At 35.1% G+C, this 23,678-nt stretch overlaps 1 protein-coding gene across 4 annotated transcripts in view; it reads left to right on the top strand.

Moving 5' to 3' along the window:
• Window positions 1-23,678, top strand: part of ATAD2B (ATPase family AAA domain containing 2B) — a 165,942-nt gene that overhangs the window by 88,392 nt on the left and 53,872 nt on the right. For all 4 annotated transcript variants that reach the window (XM_082642078.1, XM_082642076.1, XM_082642075.1 and 1 more), the window contains exons 16-19: window positions 979-1,290; window positions 3,847-3,982; window positions 11,880-12,066; window positions 23,364-23,549. In XM_082642078.1, coding sequence (XP_082498204.1) covers window positions 979-1,290; window positions 3,847-3,982; window positions 11,880-12,066; window positions 23,364-23,549 — 821 coding nt within the window. The remainder of the gene's footprint in view (window positions 1-978; window positions 1,291-3,846; window positions 3,983-11,879; window positions 12,067-23,363; window positions 23,550-23,678) is intronic.

Raw genomic sequence — 23,678 nt, 5'->3', positions numbered from 1 at the left:
AACACCATGACTAGTTTGAGGTTTTCTTCCCATTTGTGGTAAAGACCTAACAGTTCATATGTTTTTCTATGTATTTGTCGCTCAAATGAATGAAATGATTTCAGAGCACTGGTGGCTTGATCTGTTGTTTAACTACATGATCAGTTAAATATGGGTAATGGATGATACCTCATATCTCTGTAGCCCTTTGAACTAGGTTATCAATCATTTTAAACTAAATATATATATAAAAAGGAAGATAATATAGAAATTTAATGGATTCTCATTCCCTGTAATACCTTTGGAACTATCAGAGATGATCATAACTTTAAAGTATAGTTTTGGGGGTAATAAGATATTAACCTGCTTGTGGGTTGCACTCAGAGTTAGTAGTAGAATAGCTCTGATTTTGAAGTTTCCGCTTATGTATACTACTTTGTACTGCTCCATTATATGTATTTGGAAATTAGTAATATTAGGAAAATTTGTAGAAAACTCTAATGTCATGAGGACTAAACTAATGATTGGAAATATTGATGAAGGATTGATATAAAACTATTTTTTTAAACCTTTCCTGAAGAAAGATATACATTATAATCAGTGGTTTTGGCACAAAATATATGACTTGTTTTCTTTTAATATCATTAGTTCATGTGTTTGTTAATTAAAATATTCAAAACATTTTTAGTCTTAATGAGTAAACAGTTTTATTAGGTGACTTTATTTAATTAATTAATTTATTTATTTTTACAACTTTATTGGAGTATAATTGCTTTACAATGGTGTGTTAGTTTCTGCTTTATAACAAAGTGAATCAGTTATACATCTGTTCCCATATCTATTAGGTGACTTTAAATGGTCATTTTTCATTTTGCTAGTGAAATTGCACATGATTGATTTAGTATTTTATTTTAGATAAAGATGTGCATATTTGCAAAATAGAGTTGATACTTGGAAAAATGGACTTACCTTTGTTATCCTTTTCCTTTTGTGCATTAGGCTATTGCGGAGCTGATATCAAGGCCCTGTGCACTGAAGCTGCCCTGATTGCCCTGCGGAGGCGTTATCCTCAGATCTATGCTAGCAGTCATAAACTGCAGCTAGATGTTTCCTCAATAGTGCTCAACGCCCAAGATTTTTACCACGCAATGCAGAATATTGTGCCTGCTTCCCAGCGCGCTGTCATGTCTTCGGGACATGCACTATCCCCCATCATAAAACCACTGCTGGAAAGAAGCTTCAACAACATCCTGGCAGTCTTGCAAAAAGTGTTTCCTCATGCTGAAATTAGCCAGAGTGACAAGAAAGAAGGTAGTATAAATTACCTTTTCATATTGTTAAAATGAAACAAGTACAGGCATAAGTAAATAAATTCTGAGTTTTCTTATAAGGTTATTTATGTGTTACTCTTTTGTATTTGCCATGAATATAGGAAATGTATCCATTTCATTGGCCACTGTTTATTCTAGGCCTAGCATATTGTCTAGCATACAGTAGTTGCCTAGTCATTGTCCATAAAAAGAATGAATGGATGTTTGTTCTGTTTGTTCACTCTTGGGACATTCTGATTATCTTAATGTAGGAGTGTTGCCATCTTTAGAAAAGTTGGCTATGATAGTATTGGCTTACATTTCTTTTATTATTATAAAGCCCTTACATAAATTGTCATTTATTAATCCTCATAACAATCCTGGGGGTAGGTACTCTTACTCTATCAAAAATGAAGATGTTCACTTATATAGGGTCACTCAGTAAGTTCTAGGTCTTGCTCAAACCCAGGGAGCCTGACTCCAGAGCCCATGCTCTTAACCATGTTGCTATAATGTCCCTCTGGATTCAACTCATCATACTATTGTTATTGGCACAGCACTCTGCAGTGTGCTGCGCTAATGGAGTGTAAATTACTAGTAGGGCAGTAAATTAGAACCTGATGATAGAAGGTCTTGAGTTCTGGCCTCAAGATTGTAGTTTGGATTTGAGATAAAAACAGAAAGCTACTTTTAAAAATGTTACTTATGTACAGGAAAGCTCTAGGTTCCTGTGCTAATCAAAGTAAAAGCCCATGAACTTAGAAGAGACAGTAATTTAAAAAAATTCTCCTAATTTTCTTTGTTTAACATGTAGTCTGCACTGTATAAAAAATTGTCCAATGAATTATGTTAATGGTAAAACTGTTATATATAGTAAAAATCATCGATATTCAATGAATTTTGCTTGTCATACATATATTTTTCAGAAACTTTTTTTTAGGGTAGATTCTCATGAAATATCACATCGATTACTTGATTTCTTAAATTTGTCAAATGAGGAGGAGAACAAATAATACGTATGAGCCAGCTACTCTGCCATGAATTGTACATTTCTTATCTCTGATTTTCAAAACTGAGGATATATATCTTTTCCCAAATTTTTTTAATTTTTAAAAGACTATGTCACCTTTAGAAGGTCATAAAAATCTTACCTTCTCTTCTGAGAGATTGTAACTTCTTTACTTGCATTTGAGAATTTTTTTATGGCATTATTATCTGTGTTTTCTTACCATTTTTTCCCCATAAGTATAAAGTATGCTTTAGTTTCATTATTTTTCTTCACATACCAGTGGAGGAAAGAAACAAAATCTTCTCTGATTATTAATAATTGTTTTTTAGTTATTTAGATATATTATTCTGGATTGTTTTGGTCTTTAATATTTTTCTTAGACAAGTATCCTTTCCTTATATATGAAATTATCAATCACAGGGTCCTCAATTATTTTCTGATTAACTTTTACAATATTAGTTTTGTTAAATACTTGGCTTTAAAAAGCCATTGAAATCTGTGTCTGCCAGCACAATTCAGTATCTCATTTTAGAAAGCATGCCTATTTTTTTTCTTTGTTTTTTTGGGGAAGGGTATGATTTCTGTCAATCTTAATTTCCTCCCATTTCTCCTACACATGTAGCATTGCTTTTTGTTGAATGAATTGACACTTTTGTTAGGTATGTATGAATTATGACTATTAACACTTTAGGTTGTAGTCCAGATAAATTTTTAAGTGTGGCACTTTCAGTTGGAATTTTAGTTCCCGTTAGTCCATCGAACAATAACTTAAGACCCAATGTTACTTGAATGAGTACATTTTTTTTTTTTTTTTTTTTTTTTTTTTTTTGCGGTACGCGGGCCTCTCACTGTTGTGGCCTCTCCCGTTGCGGAGCACAGGCTCCGGACGCACAGGCTCAGCGGCCATGGCTCACAGGCCTAGCCGCTCCGCGACATGTGGGATCTTCCCGGACTGGGGCACGAACCCTTGTCCCCTGAATCGGCAGGCGGACTCAACCACTGCGCCACCAGGGAAGCCCTACATTTTTTAAGATTGTTTTTTTTCCCACTGAATTCCCGAGTCCCTTCTTAACTAAGACTAGATTTTCCTTGAAATATGTGTGTGTGTGCCATGTGAAAAAATAAAGGTCAGTTTGTTCCTTGTTGCTTTTGTAAGAACTGGGCCATACTTCAATTACTCTATTAATTAAACCATCTTATTTATATTAGATGTACTGGTTTTGGTCAAAATTAACTTAGAAATTTTTAGTAAGTAGGTGAGTATTTTATGAGAGTGCCATTTCTTTTCCAGAGTTCTTGTAGTCTCCCAAAATGCATCTCATAACACTTAAGTAGTCTGTAAAGGTGAAAGAACTACATTGGTTCCATTTATAAATTATTCAGAATACTGTAGTTTGTCAATTTCCTTGGACAATCTGTGTTATTTGATGGATATCTTATTAGTTTTTGCCACTTGATTTTTAAACCAGTTTTTCTTAGCTCTGGTAGCACATTAATATTAAAGGACTTTTTAATCCTCATAATCTTTGTGATTTTTTTTTAAAACAGATATAGAAACTCTGATTTTAGATGATAGTGAAGATGAGAATGCTTTATCAATTTTCGAGACCAGTTGTCACTCAGGATCACCAAAGAAACAGTCATCAGCTGCTGCTGTACATAAACCTTACCTTCATTTTACAATGTAAGCAATTTATATCATTGATTTCAATTTATATTGAAATTTCTTTCAATTTAGAGTGATTTTTACTACTTTATAGTTAGAATTACCGTATATTTTTACTTATGGTTGTAACCTGGAAGACTTTGTTTTTCTGTTGTTTGGACAAAATTCTGGAAAACTTTACTGTGTCTATGTTTTTGTGTGGTAATAAATTAGTTTATTGGTCAACTCAAGATATTTTTTCCTGAAATGATTGTGGGATATTTTTTTTTTTTAAGTAGGGTAGAAGGAAGGGTTGCCTTCAGAAAGTAAACCCATGTCCCCAATTTTATTGCTTTTTATTTGAACTAAAGTGGACAGAAATGAAATATTTACCATGATCTAGAATATTTTGATTGTAATAAGTTTCATATGATAATTTAGGACTCTAAGGGTACTAAAGAGGTTTTGAATTAGAAATTGCTCAGTAACTAAACAAATAACTTTCTGATTCTCCAAAACCTCATTAGTTTACACTTTCCTAATTTAGATTTTATGTTTTTTCTATTTACATTTACCTTTGTCTATATTAAAGCAGCTTTTGCTGTGCACTTCAATGGGTAAACAATTTTAGTGTGAATGTAATTTTAAATTAAGAGACTAAATAGTTTTCAAATACTAACAGGGTCATCACTTGCATTTACATAATTATCATGATAGTTAAAGAACCATAATGCTGCAGTCAAGTAGGTCTAATAGGACTTTTATTAGAAGACACTGGATTGTGTATACTTTTTTTTTTTTGCGGTACACGGGCCTCTCACTGTTGTGGCCTCTCCCGTTGCGGAGCACAGGCTCCGGACGCGCAGGCTCAGCAGCCATGGCTCACGGGCCCAGCCGCTCCGCAGCATGTGGGATCTTCCCGGACCGGGGCACGAACCCGTGTCCCCTGAATCGGCAGGCGGACTCTCAACCACTGCGCCACTAGGGAAGCCCTGTGTATACTTTTAAGTAATTTTTCTTTAGAGATATTTTGAACAAATTTAAGTCTTTAATCGAAGTTTTTCCCATGTAGATTTTGGTGAAATGTTAATTTGATTATTTGCATTGATAACCCTTCCTTGTTTTTTAGTTTTTGAAATGAGACTAAATTACTTTAATTTACTCTTTAACAGCAAGCTCTTCTATTAGAAACTTTTTTCTTCACTCCAGAGCCTTTCTTTTATGCCCTCTGGGAAGTTTTCTTAAACTGTTTCAGTAATTTTACAGATCTGTTTATTAATGGCTAAGGGAAAACCAAATAATCATTTTTTTCTGACTTTCACCTGGCTAGCCTGTGTGCCATGTGTGTGCTGTTTGTTTTGACAATTTTAGTTATTTGAATTGAAATACATAGTAGGAGCTAAGAAACTATCAATTTTTAAATTTTACATTAAGAACATTCTGTTACTGATTTAATGTATATCAGTGGTATGGCTTATTTTGGTTGGCTTAGCCTTTCTCAAGGAATTGGTTTAATTTTAACCTCTTTTACATACGCTTTTCTAGTTCATTGCTTTGACTTTGATTTAATAGTGAGACAGCTATATCCTAGAATGTGCTGTTTTTTAAAGATGTTTTGATAAATTACTTTATTTATTCACTCATACTGCCTTTTTTTTTTTTTTTTTTTTTTTACCCTGTGCCAGGCATTGTACTAGGTGCTCAAAGTATGAATAAGATATAACATAGTTCTTACTCTGGAAGAGTTCTTGTTCTTGGGGGTGACAAACATTGTGATATGGCTAAAGTGTTATGAAAGCAGAACTAAGAAGCTTCCACAGGGAAGTCCAGGAATGCTTCACAGAAAAAATGGTGACATTTGCTATCCTTTTGAGTATGAAGGTATAGGAGTTAGCATTTGTTGCTCATTACAAACTAGACATGTGGTAGGTATATAAAACTGGGGCTTCGTATATGTTAATACATATAGGCCTCTCAACAGTCATTAGCATTTGTGGTATCATCATTTTATAGATGAGAAAACTGAGATACAAAGAAGTTAAGTAAATTGCCCATGATCATGCTGCTAGTAGGGGGCAGACTTGGTACTGTTTGTTTCCTGGGATCATATTCTTTCTCTTGTACTGTGTGGTTTCCAAATTGATTTCTGAGCTTAACAGGTAGATAGGGTTTTTTAGGGTAGGTTGGATGATATGATTTTTCACACTTTCCAAGAAGCATTTACTTTAGAACATACGCCTTTAATGAGGACTACACATGTATTTTGTTGTTGTTGATTTGGTTTGGTTTGGCTTTTTTGTTCGAGCAACATGTGTTAGCATGCCAGATTAATACAAAAAAGATTCTGGACAAGTAGAAAGCATGACTTTAATGCTGGTGTCAGTAGCACTAGCTTGGGCATTGATGGTGGGTTTCTTTTTCTGGGAATAGTTCCCGAAAACAGTGTTTCAACCTTTTATTTAGATTTAAGATGAAATAGAAGTCAAGCTATTTAAGGCCTGTCAATCTGGTAGAGAACCCTTATGATGGAAAATAAGTTTTCTTTCTTATTGTATATTACCATAAGGGGATTAGAAACAGAACTTTTTAAGGTTTTCCAAATGAAAACAGCTTTGTTTTTTCTGATTAGAAAGATGATATACTCTGTAGAAAATTCAAGTAAAAAAGAAGAGCATAAAGAAGAAAGTAAAAATTAAAGCCCAAGCACCTGAAGGTAATATGTGTTAACATTTTGGTGACCACACTTCCATATTCTCTCTATCCATATAGACAGACCCATATATTATCTTATATAAATTATATTCTCCTGTAAGGTTGTTAATGTAACTTGCTTTTCCCCCCCCACTATGTTGGGAATGTTATTTCATGTCAGTATATGTTTAATGTCATTCTTTTAAAATAGCTGCATAGTATTTTTTTTGGATGTTTCATAATTTATATAACCTTATTGATAAAAATTGAAATTTCTAGTTTTCCTCATTTATAAGCAGTGCTGTGATAGACATCTTTCTAAGTATACATCTTCATAACATTTTCTGATTCAGACCTTAAGGTAGATTTTAAAAACTGATTGCTGTGTCAAAGTGTATATACATTTCAAAATCTGATAGAGATTGTTAAATTGCCTTCCAGAAAGGTTGTACCAGTTTACATTTCATCACTAATGTATGAGAGGGTTATTTTTTCTATTCCCTTGTCATTTCTGAGCACTGTTCATCTTTTAAAATCTTTGCCAACTAGATAGATGAAAATAATATCTTCTTATTTATTTGAATCGTTTGCACTTTCATATATTCATTCACTCATACAGATATTTTGTCAAAGTGCCCGTCATGTGCCAGATGTTGTCCTAGGTAACTGGAATATGTCAGTGAACCAAATATACTAGGATCCCTGCCCTTATTCAGCTTACATTTTAGATGGAGACAGCCAATAAAACAATCAGTGTGATAGATAAAATGTTAGAAGATAAGTACTATGGGAAAAAATGTAGAGAACACTAAGAAATAAGGGAATCTTTGGGAGTGGGATGAATTGCAGAATATCCCTGGATATACATTTTGGCATATATTTGGCGTACTTGCCAAATTTAATTTCAGAAAATTGTACTTTTTTCCATTCTCACTATTCATGAGAATACCAATTTTCCCATCATCTATTTGCTAATAATGGTATTCTAATATTTATCAATCTAACAGATAAATGATGTTTCTCAGTATTTTCATTTGTTTTCATTATTTTTCATCTTTGTTAGTAACTACCAAATCTTTCTCAATCACTCTTGAGCTTTAAACTTTGTCCAGTTGCCTATCACCCTTTGTTGTGTCACAGATCTTTTGGTATATGCTGACTTGTGTCTTTCCTTCTCTTCCCATGAGTCCTATGAGCTACCATCCATTCAGTTTGTCCCAACTAGAATTGGACATCATTCTCAACTCTTTCCTCTTTCTTCCCTTCTATATCTAGTAAATGACCAAGTCCTATGGATTTTTCTTACTAAGTAAGTCTAATTCCAAGCTCTTCCTTCTACCTCCTCTGACACTGTTCTTGTCTATACTGTTATTAACATCTCATGCCTGGGTTATTATAGCAAACTCCTAACTGGTCATCTTTCCTATTGTTTTGCCTTCTTTCAAAACCGTTTCCTATACTGACATGCTGAGTTACAGTTGTCATCCAAAGACATGTGTATGCTTATGTCACTTCCCCTGCTTAAGCATCTTAATGCTTCCTCATTGTCTTCAGTGTACATTCCAACTTTTAATGTGGTTTACAGAACCCTTCATAGCCCTTCACAGTCTGATTCTCCTTCCCCCTTCCACTCCCTTACCCCAGTATCTTTACCTTTACATTACCCTAAAACCTTAAAAGAAGCTGGCTGTAATGAACTATATCCTCTACCCCAAAGGGCCAAGAGGTTTTTTTTAGCCTCTGGTCCTTTGTACATCCTGTTTTTATTTCTTGAAATTCATCCTTTCTGCCTTCTATCTGTTGGGTTTGTGCTTTCATAACACTTTTTCAGGAAAGCCATTTATGAGTCTCTGATAGCACCCTGTACTTAAAGAGTGCTGCTTATTAATCACACTGAAATATAGTAATTTACTTCCTTTTTCCAATAAATGCACTGAGTTATGAGCTCTATGATAACAGTGGTATTGTTGGATAGCACGGGCCAAGGCATTCAACCTAGGAAGCATTCTAAAATTGTTAAATGAATGAACATTTTTTAAGAAGTTATTTATTTCTATCTTCTTCTTGAATTGTCTACATTCTTTGTATAAGAAGGTATTTTTTGGTAAAATACTGTCATACAAGCTCTTTATGCATTAAAGAACCAATCCCGTTAATGGCAAATTTAATTATTTGTCTCATATGAGTGTTTGCCGTTTGGTTCAGATTGTAATTTTTGAGTAACAAAAGTTCTTAGATTTTTATGAATTAAAAATACATGAATCTTTTGTTTTTCTTTGTTTCTGTGTTAGAATTCATTTTGTTTTGTGAAATGAGGATCTGAATCCTCCCTATTTTTTAATAGATTTATTTATTTAATTAAGTAATTTATTTTTTGGCTGCATTGGGTCTTCGTTGCTCTGCGCAGGCTTTCTCTAGTTGCGGCAAGCAGGGGCTACTCTTCATTTTGGTGCAAGGGCTTCTCATTGTGATGGCTTCTCTTGTTGTGGAGCACAGGCTCTAGGCACGCAGGCTTCAGGAGTTCTGGCATGCAGGCTTCAGTAGTTGTGGCTCTAGAGCGCAGGCTCAGTAGTTGTGGCACACGGGCTTAGTTGCTCCGTGGCATGTGGGATCTTCCCGGACCAAGGATCGAACCCATGTCCCCTGCATTGGCAGGCGGATTCTTAACCACTGCGCCGCCAGGGAAGCCCCCTCCCTATTTTAAAACAATATTTGTGTTATAATTCATCTCTGTTCCATTTATTTTTATGCTTATTATCTTATATAAAATTCTTTCAATTACTATGATTTGTTTCCTGGGCTGCTATTTTCCACTGATCTGTGTTTCTTTTCTTTGGTGTATTCTTCATTCTATTATTCTGTTCTGTAATATGTATCAGTATAAAGTAGGGTGCATCTTAACTTTGTGTTTTAGAACCTGGGCTTTGCAGTTATATGGACACCCAGTTGTATAATCTTATACCTAACCTCTGTTAGCCTTGGGTTCTTTATCTATTTAGTAAGAGGAAACTTATGTATTTCATAGAATTGTTAAGAAAATTAAACAAGAAGTGTGTATGAAGTGCTAGTTACTAAAACAGGTTTAAATGTTCTGAAATTGGAGCTAGCACACTAATCCAAAATTTTCTTGATGTTCTTTTTCTTTAATTAAAAAAATATTTATTTATTTGGCTGCATCGGGTCTTAGTTGAGGCATGCAGGATCTTTAGTTGCGGCATGCGGGATCTTTTAGTTGTGGCATGCAAACTCTTAGTTGCGGCATGTGAGGTCTAGTTCCTGACCAGGGATGGAACCCAGCCCTCCTGCATTGGGAGTGTGGAGTCTTAGCCACTGGACCACCAGGGAAGTCCCCTTGATGTTCTTACTTGATTATTTTTTTCAGATAATGTTGCAAATAAGTTTTAATTCTCCCCCCCCCGCCCCCCCGCTCAAATCTTTTTTGGGATTTTGATTTGCATTTTTAAAATCTATAAAATAAAATACTATAAACCAACCATATGTATATAGTTAACTATAGCTAGGTATAAATGCATAGGAAGAATTGACATCTATATTCAGGCTCATGATGTATTCTATATAGTTTCATACCTCTCTCGTTAAGATTATTTAATATTGTTTATCATTTGTATTTTTGCAGTTGTGAATAGAATCTTCTTTCCTTTTTTATATTGGTTATTGATGGTGTTTAGGAAAATCTTTTGGTTTTTCTATTTCCATCTTCAGTCTTGTTATTTTGCTGGTAGACTATGGCAGTCATTAGTTGATTCTCTTGGATTTTCTAGTGTATAATCATATTCTTTACAAGTAACAGTGTTTGTTCAATTTCTTTCCATTAGTTCCATTTTTAAATTTGCTTTATCTTATTGCATTGCTTAGAATTTCCTGCATTATCTATAGTGATATTAGATAAACTTTTTTCATTTATCTTTTTTTTTTTTTTTTTTTTTTTTTGCGGTACGCGGGGCTCTCTTTCACTGTTGTGGCCTCTTCCGTTGCGGAGCACAGGCTCCAGACGCGCAGGCCCAGCGGCCACGGCTCACGGGCCCAGCCGCTCCGCGGCACGCGGTATCCTCCCAGACCGGGGCACGAACCCGCGTCCCCTGCACCGGCAGGCGAACTCTCAACCACTGCGCCACCAGGGAAGCCCCTCATTTATCTTTTTAATGGTGCTGTAGAATCTTGAAAATACTAATTGAGTTTGTTTTAATATGTTATCCTAAATTTGCCTTCTCTGGTGTAGGGCTTTAGATGTTGTATATTAGGATAAGAACCGTTAGGTTTTTTTGGCCTAGAAACAAAATTGCTGCCACTGAAGGAGTCCTACTTTTTTTTTTTACAGTTTTTTTTAAAAACTGTGGTAAAATGTAAAATAGATAGCTAGTGGGAAGCAGCCGCATAACACAGGGGGAGATCAGCTCGGGGCTTTGTGACCACCTAGAGGGGTGGGATAGGGAGGGTGGGAGGGAGGGAGACGCAAGAGGGAAGAGATATGGGGATATATGTATATGTATAACTGATTCATTTTGTTATAAAGCAGAAATTAACACACCATTGTAAAGCAATTATACTCCAATAAAGATGTTAAAAAAAACTGTGATAAAATATGTATAAAATTTACCATTTTAACCATTAAAAAAAAGAAATCCTACGGTTTTTTTTATTTTTATTTTTTTGCGGTACGCGGGCCTCTCACTGTTGTGGCCTCTCCCGTTGCGGAGCACAGGCTCCGGACGCGCAGGCTCAGCGGCCATGGCTCCACAGACCCAGCCGCTCCGTGGCATGTGGGATCTTCCCTCACCGGGGCATGAACCCTTGTCCCCTGCATCGGCAGGCGGACTCTCAACCACTGCGCCACCAGGGAAGCCCCCTACATTTTGAGTAATCTTTAGATGTACCTCTTTGTTGGAGAATTGGAATTCTTAACATTTGACCTGGGATAACTAAATCATACTTACTGTCTGAAGCATTTTCCAAGTTAATATATGTGGTATGATAGGATGAACTTTCTTTTAGGATGGATTTTTATACTTTTATGTCTTGGTATTAATATGGCCAGAGAGATCAATATTTTAAAACTGTAATTATTGAAAAAATGCTTTGCTGTACTCAAAAAGATGAGAGAGGTAAACAAAAGTTCTATTAATTTGGCATTACATTATTTTATGTAAATATTTTCCTAATATTTTATTTTGGTCTTCAGAGTGTATGGTTTTGAAATCATTATTATGTCTTATGTGTATTGCAGGTCACCATATCATCAGCCAACCTCTTACAGGCCAAGACTATTGCTGTCTGGAGAACGAGGCTCAGGTCAAACTTCTCACCTTGCTCCAGCACTTTTGCACACTCTAGAAAAATTCTCTGTGCACAGACTAGATCTCCCAGCACTTTATTCAGTTAGTGCCAAAACACCTGAAGAATCATGTGCACAGGTAGGTTTGTACTGTATCAAAGTGCTTCCTGCTTTCTTATTGTTTATATCTTAGTAGTGATTATAGATAAAATTTTTTCAAAGAACAGTAATATGAATATTAACTTTTTGTTGGTTATTCATTAACATTCTAATATTAAGGCAGAGGATCCTGTTGATTTTTTAAAGTGAGCTCATTGTTTTTCCCATGATACTTCTTTCTTCTCTGAAATTTTAATAATCCAATTTCTTGTATTAAAGGTTCATTTCATTAAACAGTGTAGAAAGGGAGCTTCTTTTTGCCTTGTCTGACCCTTTTTTCAGGGCCTCTTTAGACTTCTGTCTTTAGATCTCTTTAGACAGCCTTATTGTAGTAAGGGAAATGATACCGACTTTGAGAATGCCAGGGTTTAAAATTAATATAGAAAAGTGATAGCAATTTTAAAATTATATATTTTGTATCAAAAATCAAGTGTGTTTGATATTTGATTTTCAACTACTTTATATTTGCTAGCTTGTGAAGCAAAATTATAGTGGGGCTGTTTATATTTCTTGATGTTTTAATATATAACTGTGAATTTATTATAAGTGTGTCATGTTGGAACTAGGGGCTAAGGGAATAAGTTTTTGAACCAAGAGACCATGTCTTCACCATTCCTGTGTCTCTGACACAGTGCCCAGCTCATAGTAAGTACTCATTAAGTGTTTGAATGTCACTTTCTACTTTGATATTTAGCCTACTTTTAGAGATTAGATGGCTGGAGTAGTAACACTTAAGAGCACTGCACACAGTTTTGTTGTTTTTTCAGTTATAGTTCATAAATATTTAATACATAAACTATCTAATTGAAAACCATTCTGTACCTTGTAGCATGAAATAGATTTTTTTAAACAGTTCATAGTGTCATAGTTTTATTTCTCTTTTATTTACAATTCTTTGGGTATGAACATCCTAGCAGTACTTCACTTCTTCTAAAGCCCTATTTAAAGGTTTTTTTCCCAAAACCCATGGCCTGCCTTAAAAACTATATACCAGTAATTTTCTCCAAGTTTTATACATTTAATTTATCCTGGCTGTGAGTGTTTTCCAATAATGTTGATTTATATGTTTGCTCGTATTTTTCCTTTTTAGTGAGACAAAATTATTGCAGCTTTTATGCAAGTAAGAGAATTACTTGGTACCATTATAAAATAAATCCAGGGGATTTACTAGGAAGATATAAATTAGCAAGGTTGACTTCAGAGGAGAGAGTATCTAAATAGACAGTAGTTGTGGAAGAAGAATTGAGTGTCAAAAAGCACTAAATCCAAATAGTTTCACAGGTGAATTCTCTTAATCTTAAAGGATAAGATTATTTTGATGCCAGTTAAACTTTTCCAAAGCATAGAAAAAGAAGGAAAGATGTGAAATCAAAAAAAAGAGTGATGCTGGGCCTCCCTGGTGGCGCAGTGGTTGAGAGTCCGCCTGCCGATGCAGGGGATACGGGTTCGTGCCCCGGTCTGGGAGGATCCCATGTGCCGCGGAGCGGCTGGGCCCGTGAGCCATGGCTGCTAAGCCTGTGCGTCCGGAGCCTGTGCTCCGCAACGGGAGAGGCCACAACAGTGAGAGGCCCGCGTACAGAAAAAAAAAAAAAAAAAAAAAAAAAAAAAGAGTGATGCTAAACCTTTGAAAGAAATGCAAAGAAAATTGTAATCTAATCTCACTTAGACAGTGGTCATAAAGTAAATATTACAAATGGAATCTAGTAGCACATTGAAAGAGTAATATACCATCACTAAGGCATGCAAAATTGATTCAGTTACATGTGAGATATATAAATATTGGAATGAACACACTGGAGTTGTAAATATTTGCCTATGTTATGATTGTAGTATTAACTGAAAACCTGTTAGGGCCAATAAGAGAATTCTGTAAGGCAGACAATTTCAAAGTTAATGTTATAAAATCAATAGTTTTCTTTTATACAAACAATAACAAGTTAGAAATATGGTTGACCCTTGAACAATGCAGGTTTGAACTGCACGGGTCCACTTATACATGGTTATTCTTCAGCAGAAAATACAGTACTACAAGGTCCATGGTTGGTTGAACCTGTGAATGCAGAGAACCTGCAAATCTAGAGGGCCTGACTGTAAATTATACACAGATTAACCCCTGCCTTGTTCAAGGGTCAACTGTGTAATGGAAGAAGTGGTCCCACTTAAAATAGCAACTAGGGCTTCCCTGGTGGCGCAGTGGTTGAGAGTCCGCCTGCCGATGCAGGGGACGTGGGTTCGTGCCCCAGTCCGGGAAGATCCCCACATGCCGCGGAGCGGCTGGGCCCGTGAGCGATGGCCGCTGAGCCTGCGCTTCCGGATCCTGTGCTCCGCAACGGGAGAGGCCACAACAGTGAGAGGCCCGCGTACTGCAAAAATAAATAAATAAATAAAATAGCAACTAAGTTTACCTAGGAATTAACTTAAGCAATTAATTTGCATGCTGAAAAGTCACTTGAGGACAGTTGAATAAGTGAAAGACACACCTTGTTTTTTTTGTTGTTGTTTTGTTTTGTTTTTGCGGTATGCGGGCCTCTCACTGTTGGGGCCTCTCCCGTTGCGGAGCACAGGCTCCGGACGCGCAGGCTCAGCGGCCATGGCTCACGGGCCCAGCCGCTCCGCGGCATGTGGGATCTTCCCGGACCGGGGCACGAACCCGCGTCACCTGCATCGGCAGGCGGACTCTCAAGCACCGCGCCACCAGGGAAGCCCCCACACCTTGTTTTTAATTACTGTAACTCAGAGTGTAGACTCCAGTCATATTGCACAGCTTAAAATCTCAGCTCCTTGTGTATTGGTTGTGGCCTTGGACAAGTTGCTTAACCTGTTTGAGCCTTAATTTTCTCGTCTATGAAATGAAGTTAATGATACCACATAAGATCACTGTGATTATTAAAACAAGCTCATCCAATAGTCTTGGCCTACAGTCCTCAACAACGACAGCTGCCATCATGTTTATCACTACTGCTGCAGCTCCTTTCACAACTAATGGCTGGTAAGACTCAACATTGGATAGCTATGAGTTCTTTTCTAAATTCATCTATAAATGAAGTACAATTATAATTATAATTATAATCCCTCCAAATTTAAGAGGAAATGTTTAAAAAAGGCTTTTCGTTTCCTCTAGGAAATAAATATGGGCATAGCAAGGAGAATTCTGGAGAAAAAAGTGTAATGAGGAATCCCTACCAGATGTTTACACATGTAATAGAACTGTGGTAATAAAGTATTTGTACCTGTGCAGGGATAGACAAGACAATGGAACAGAAGTGAGAAATCATGCTGAGGCCTGTGTAGAAATAGAATTTAGTATCTGATGATGTTGAGTATATGATAATGATGATGACATTTGATATCATAGAATAGATGGATTATTTAATAAATAGTCTTAGAAAACTGGCTGGCTCTATGAAGGGAATAAGAAAAAACAAAACTGGATTTCGTACCTTTTTCTTTAGCCCCAAAATAAATTCTAGATTGTCAGTGGAACTATAAAAGTGTTAGGATAATTCACAAGGTCAGTATATTACCTTGGACATGAGAAAGTATTTAATTTCAAAGCAATGAACGGAAGCCAGGAAACATAAAGATAAGAACAAATTTGACTTTATAAAATTTTAAATTACACATGACAAGAAACTTTCTTTAAATAAGATTAATAGACATAGCCTGGTAAAAATCTGTATTTGCAACACATGTCAAGGACAAGTTTCCTTACTATACAAAGATATATTAAAATCAGGAAGAAGAAAGAATAACAACCTAATAAAAGAACTGGCAAAATAGGAGCATGACATTTATAGGGAGAAAAAAGTAGCAAAAGCAACCAATAAAAATTTGAAAAGATTCTTTACCTTACTTATAAGTGAAAAAAAAAAAGAAGCATATTAAAGCAGTAAGATGCTATTTTCAAACAACTATCAGGCTTGTAAAAATGAAAAGCTTGATAAACCTAATATTGGAGATATGGGTGCTCATACTTGGTTAGTGGAAATGTAAATTTATTGATTGATTTTGGAGTGTAGTTTGGAACTATCTTTTAAACTTTCAAGTATCTTTTGACCCAGGAATTTTACATTAAAAAACATTTCCTAAGGGAAAAAAAATGTCATGAAGAACCTAGGGGTAAGACAGAAATAAAGACACAGACATACTAGAGAATGGACTTGAGGATATGGGGAGGGGGAAGGGTAAGCTGGGACAAAGTGAGAGAGTGGCATGGACATATATACACTACCAAATGTAAAATAGATAGCTAGTGGGAAGCAGCCGCATAGCATAGGGAGACCAACTTGGGGCTTTGTGACCACCTAGAGGGGTGGGATAGGGAGGGTGGGAGGGAGGGAGACGCAAGAGGGAAGAGATATGGGAACATATGTATATGTATAACTGATTCACTTTGTTATAAAGCAGAAAGTAACACACCATTGTAAAGCAATTATGCTCCAATAAAGATGTAAAAAAAAAAAAGAAAAAAGAAATAAACGCTTGTTGTTCAAAAAAAAATTTCCTAAAGATATATTAGCTATAAGTATTCACTGCTGAATGTACAAGGTTATTCATCAAAGCATTGTGTGTAGAATTACCAAACAAAATAAGACAAAAAGAAACAAACTAAATGTCCTTTTTATGGTGGACTGGCTAAAATATAGTAACAAAGGAATACTAGGAAGTTGTTAACAAGAATGAGGTAGATTTACATAGGCTGATATGGAAAGGTGAAGGAGGTACTAGTGAAAAAGCAAGTTGTAAATCTAAGTATGATCTTCTTCGTGTAAAAAAAAACTTAAAAATATATATTCATTTTTATATATAAGTAGAAATTTTATCCAAGAATACCCCCCCAAAAATGTTAATAATCGTTGTTTTGGCTTGGGGGAAGGAATTTGGAGGATTTGGGGAATGGATAAACTTTGTCATTTTAGTTTACCCTCTGCTCTATGGTTTAGAATTTTTTGTTTCCTTTTACATGTATACTTGACAGTATCAAACAAACTGAAAGATAAAATCACTTTGAAAGAGGAACGTTCTGTCTATAGTTGTTCCTTATGGCTAATGTGTGTGTGTATTCACAAACACAATACTGGCTTAATGTTAGGTAAGGAAATATGAAGCACTGTAGTAAACTATATGTTGATCTTATTGGAATCCTGGGATTTTTTTTTTCCTCTGAATCCTACTTGGCATCATTGGGCTAAATTTGAATTCTGACTGCATGTTCTTTGGTCTCTTTCACGTATCTTGGCTTTTACTACTTTTCTGTCATGTTGGTGAGGATGGTGGAGAGAAATGTCACTTGGTGGTGGAAAGCAACAAAAACCCTCCATTTTATTGTTTTGGTTGTGTTACATTGCATCTAGTATGTCAAGACATCTCATCTTCTCTGCTTTCACCTATGAGCTTCTGGGTTGGAAGTAGGGCTTATTCTTAAGTGACCACCACCTGGATGTCTAATCTAACCAGGCACTGAGACAGAATTTTGTAGTCATGGTAGCTGAAGCTCAGACTTTCTCTGAACACTGACCAGAGACCATGTAAACTGTCACGGCTAATCCCTGATTGTTTGTATTTTAAGTGCATATTTAAAATTATTTATTATAATATAATATAACATAATACTGTCTTTTCTGGAAAATTCTTCAAAAAGAGGCTATTATATAATGAAACTGAGGAATTTTTTCTTAATTTGTAGAGATTGGCAAGCCTGGGTATAAGTAGGTATAAAAGTCCTAGGGAAGAGAGCGCATAAGTCAGGTGCTGAAATGCTGGAAAAATAAAAAACCCCTTCTTTCTATCCTTCTGTTCTGTATTCCCTTTCTTTTCTTCCCTTTTGCTTTACTTCTCTTTGTAGCTAGTCCTTCTATAGGTAGAATCCTCTCTAAATAGATGTGGAATATAAGGGTTTGGTCTGTGGCAAGTTATTCTTCTGTGATTTTCTTTTCCCCTGCCTCTAAAATATGTGATATAAATTAAGTTGGGTATTTAATAGTGTAACATGAACACGAAAGGTAGTTTTAAAGGAAAGAAGTCTTAAATCACCTTTAAAGATGTGTATTTATGTGTGTGATAAGATGGAAAGGGGAGAAGGGCCCTACTTCATATTTCTTTATACCATGGGGACCGTGTTTAAGTCTATGCCATTCTTTAAAACATCCACACACAAGCACATATATGACAAAACTTCTGTTTCTTCTTCTGAATGCCCCAGCTAATATTATGCCCCAGTAATACTATCAGTTGCATGAAAAATGGTAGAGGAGTTAGTGACTGCTGTAGGGTTTTCTCGTTGTTTCTTTCCTACTTTCTTTTTGGTTTAAATGTTTATTTAGTTATTTGACTGCGCCGGGTCTTTAACTGTGGCACGCGGGATCTTTGTTGCTGTGTGTGGGATCTTTTAGTTGTGGCATGCGAACTCTTAAGTTGCGGCATGTGGGATCTAGTTCCCTGACCAGGGGTTGAACCCGGGCCCCCTGCATTGGGAGCGTGGAGTCTTAGCCACTGGACCACCAGGGAAGTCCCTCATTGTTTCTTAAAATTTAATGAGCATGAGAATCTCCTGGGGGTGCTTATTAAAATTTCTGATTCCCTGGCTCCACACCCAGAGATTCTGATTCATGAAATTTGGGATAAGCCCAGAAATCTGCACTTCAAACATGCATCCCAGTTGTTACTATTCTAGGTTTTCAGTAAACCACACTTTGAAATATAGTACTTTAGCTGATCACTGGACAGTAGTTCGAAATTTATAACTGAAACAATTGCCAGAGTTCATAAAGTAGCTCTGTGTGTGTATGTGTGTGAGCATGTGTGTATGTATGTTACTGAGCATTTCATAGTCTTCCAAAGGCTCTGGAAGGAGAATGGAAACTGATGTAGCCTGCAAGATTTTTGGTTGTCCCAGTAAGTTCACAAGTAATTATTGAACCCTACAACAAGGTCAGAGATGTTAGTATCTGTAGTAAAAGACTTACTGTATTAATACTCTTAAAAAAAGAAAAATAACAACAACTATGAGTCCCCTTACTGACATTTTCATATGTATTCTTTTCTCTCTTGTATTAGTTCTACTGCTGATTTAGGAAAAAAGGGATTGATGAGTGTGTTACATTTAATCTTTTCATTAATGCAGAGGTATGATCGAATTGATGAATTTAAATATTAGGTCTGTTCAAAGCTTTGGAGTTTGGGTACTATATGGTGTTACGAGTAATTTCACATGGTCAGTAAGGAATTTTGGGGGGTGAAAATTTTAGTATTTTTTGCTCCCTAGAAAGAAATTGTATCTGGAAATTCTCAGGGGAAATCTCTTTTGGTTATGTGGCATTAAGGAATTAATATACTTACCTATGTGTATACTTTGGATGCTCTTGTGTTTGTGAAAAAGGATTTCTGGGTTTCTCCATAACAGTCTGTGTATACTTTGGATACTCTTGTGTTTGTGCACGTGGGTACACATCTGTGTTTTACCATAGCACATTTTTTTTGGAATTGTAAACAAATTAAATTATCCTGGCCCAAATTGTATCACATTTACTGAAATTATTGACGTTTTTAGCAACGAAAATATCAGGAAAGGAATGTGGGTGTTTTTAATTTTCAAGAAATGTTGATTTGTATTAAATCCATTGTTCAGCAACTCTAGTATAGTTGTGTTTTATAACAGGCTGATTTTATATGCTTGTAAAGAAATTGAGCTTTTTATTTCTTGAATCCTGAATCTTCAGATCCCAGACAGTGCCTTCTTTTCACAGAGATGCTCCGTAAATCTTAGGTCAATAGAACCTAAATGGAGTAAGTGACAAATATAATAAAGTTATCAGTAATGGAGACATATTATTTATTTTAACAGTTTTGATAGCATGGTTTAAGGAATTAAACTTATTTAAATAGTGCTTTTTAGTTTTTATAAAAATTGAGAACAAATTTAGCCCCGAAGATTTTTCTTTTACCTGTGTTTTATAATTTTAGTACTGTAACGTGACCAAGACAAATTCTGGAAATTTATTGATGACAAAAAGTTGTTTTTCTCATATAGCCCCTTTTAGGAAAGTGAAAGCTGTACTGGCTTGGAGGTTTCTGCTTCATGTACCTCTGTATTTAAAATTATTCCAGTTTTCAGTTTTTAATGAAAATGGCTTGTTATGGGCTGTATATTCTTCATTTTTTAAAGATACAGTGAATTTTCACGCACTGAACATTTTAATTTGGCATCTAGCGTACTGATTTGAAATTTAGCTTTTGAGATAAGGACCCTTATAAATATAGGTGCAGTTTATATTGTTAGTGCTTCCTTGCATGGATACTTCTAATTTCAGTGGCCTGATTTTTGCCTTTCATATCATTAATATTCAGAGAAAGTAGTTTTTGATATTTTTTAAATAAAGAAACTTAAAAAAAGTTATATAAGGGACTATGATGTCTGGGACAAGAAGAGGCCAGAAATATATTGCTTAAAGAATCAAAATGAACATTCACATACACTGGTGTACGTTCATTTTATTTGTGCAAGAGTGCTGGTCATGTCAGAGGTATTTTGAAACGGTTGGTTCAGTAATTTGGCCTACTGTCTTTTTTTCTCTATAACAGTTTTTCTGTTTTCTACTACACCTTGCACATCCACCAATCCAAGACACCCTGTAGGTGAGTATTTTTCTAGTTATCAAATGGCATCACTTGTTCCCAAGACAGTTGCCGCTTCACTAAAACTTTATTTTTCTACTATGAGATATCTGGTTAATTGATTTCACAGAGTGTATCTTATTCCATAACTTCAAAAATTACCAGCAAACTGGTGAGGAGCCGATTTTACATTATAGAAAAATCACAATAGGTTTAAACTTTTTTCTGAATTTTTAAGTACTATTCTCAGACTTTATTCTTTTTGAAATTTCATTTCAAAAACAGGAGAATTAGGACAGCTTGGCTATTTAAAGAGAATATGAAAGTTTATTTTAATATTCTGAGATAACATGGGGTAAGGAATTAAAAAAGGAAACTTGTTTTAGTAGTATTTTAAAATTTTTCTGGAAATTAAGGATGTTTTCCCTTTAAAGGCTTCAGAGAAAATTTTGAAAATATTCCCTGGCTATTGGTATTGCATATAGTTAGATTAATTCTCAGTCCATGTAATTATATATTCATGGACCAGAAAGGTAGAGCCTTTTTATTTTTCTATATTTGTCTTAGACTTTTTTCCTGGTTGTTTTTTTTCCCCTCTAGGTTTTCAAATATAATTTCAAAAAGTTACTTATAAAGATACTTTCCTAAAGTCTTTGGAAATAAAAAGATTACTAGAGTATCATTATCATGTTCAGTTTGCTAATTTTGAGAGGTTTGGATGAGAAAAGGAAAGAAATAGAAAAAAAAAACCTTATGTATCTAGTTCAGCCTTGCAGATAAGTTTAAAACACCTACAGTATTGCATTGTTTAACTTCTGGCTCTGTAAAGTTTTTTATTTATTATCACTTAACCTTCTGTTGCTTTGCCCATACTCTGATATTTGCTAGCAGCTAGATGTTCTCAACACATGTAGAAAACCTAACCTACAAATACTAGACTGCAAGGCAGTATTTCACTTTTTAAAAAAGGCATGTTGTCTCATCTCTCCCTGGGCATGTGGTAACTTGCATGGCTGAATTAGGGTAGGTAGTTTTGTGAGGTTTCTCAGTAAGCTGTGTAGTTTGTTAGTCTTTTTCATATAATCACCTTTCTCTCCCTGCTGACTTTCCCTAGTTTTATCAGCAACAGGTGTTGGTCAGTGTCTTCCACATACCATGCCTGATTTGGGTGGCATGTAATAAAAAAAAATTTTTTTTTTTTTGGAATCAAATGCCTCTCTTGCCTTTGTGCTCCTGTGTGGTTCCTTCCTTTTGCCAATATTTATGCTTGTTTTTCTCTTATGAATCTTCTACATGAACTTTGGAAAACAGTAATCCTTGGATTTTCAAGATCCAGGATAAGAGGGTGCGTGTTTGCAGAAAAGGTCAAAATTTGAGAGTCCTGAAGGAGTTGTACTGTACAACTGTTCTGGATTGGTGGATATGCAAATATTAAAGGAAGGGAAGGAGCAAATGTTACTTTTGATGTGAGTGATCATAACATCTACATTTCCGATTTGGGGGAAATTTTATTTGAGTTTCTTTCATCTGGCTTATTATTAAATTGGCAGTACATTTTATTTTACACAGGCGATTTAAAGCTATATAAAATATAGTATTTAAAAAATTCATGCAAGTGGTAGGCTTACTCATTAAAGAAAAACAATCCTTTTGAATTTTAGGAATATTTCTGATAATCCTAATCATTTAAATTATTTGATTCTTATTTCTGTATCTTGTACATTATATAGGTTAATTGAAATGTGTTTAAGAGAAAATAGTAGAGAATTTTAGAAGTAGAGTTCTCAAATTAAATTGAAGAAAGATAGTCATTTTTAACTTTTTCTTACGCTCGTTAAAAGTATTTAAGAGATGTCATAATAATCTGTGAGAATTTGTTGATGGGCTGTTGAGCTGTTGTTGACTTTTATGTAAAGGTCAGTAGTTCTGTTTGACAACTTATTAATAGCCAACCTGGTCTTTACTGGCATGTGTTGGCAGATTGTGACTGAAGCTATGGTTAAGACTCTTTAACACCTGAGGGAACTTTATTTTCTATTTTCTGAAGTGGGAGTATCTCATAGCTTTTAGCTAATTTATTTATTGTTCTTTAGAGATTAAGGATATTTTGTGACTATTTTATAGAAGATTGAATTAAGGTAATGGGAAGTAAACAAGTGGTTCAGCAGGTAGTTCATTAATTTTAAGCTCTAGGGTGGTACATCTTGGTTAAAATATTTATTTAATTCATATGTTGAGTGATTTTAGCCAATGTGCACAAACATGTAAGCTATGTCTCTTTTTCTTCTTTGTGCTTCCTGATAATCACTCTTAAGTGGGTGACATATAGGTACATGCTTATCTCTTTATTTGCAGCATATTTTATAGTGGTGTTTTGCTTTATTTATATGATAGATAGGTGGAACAATTTGATGCCTTTATACTATTAATATATACTGAATAGGAATAATAAAATAACAAAAAAATACTCCTTTTCGTAGGTGGGGTAAGGGTAGATAGAAGCTGTATGTATGGCTTGTGCATCGTATCTTGAACAGCTTAAATACTGGGGCTGAAAGTAATTATAGTAACAGGCCTGACAAATTTAATGTATTTGGGGGTTACTGTGTAGACTTTAGAATAATATCTATTTGAATTTTTAATGCCAGTTCTTTCCTTAATTAGATTTTTCGTGAAGCTCGAAGAACAGTACCTAGTATTGTTTACATGCCTCACATTGGTGATTGGTGGGAAGCTGTCAGTGAAACTGTGAGAGCAACTTTTCTGACTTTGCTACAAGATATACCATCATTTTCACCCATATTTTTATTGTCTACCTCTGAAACCATGTACAGTGAACTGCCTGAAGAGGTAAGAACTCATTAAATATTTATCTTTTCTTATTATATGGTTTTAAAATACTTGACCTTGTAAATTTGACACATTTTAGTTATTATAAAATCAGTACTGTCAAGGTTCATGCCTTGGTTGTACCACTTA

Source organism: Mesoplodon mirus (assembly GCF_964341445.2).
Source record: "Mesoplodon mirus genome assembly, chromosome: 14".
NCBI lineage: Eukaryota > Metazoa > Chordata > Mammalia > Artiodactyla > Ziphiidae > Mesoplodon > Mesoplodon mirus.
The sequence above is the reverse complement of the archived record's forward strand: the minus strand, read 5'-3'. Positions and strand labels throughout refer to the sequence as shown.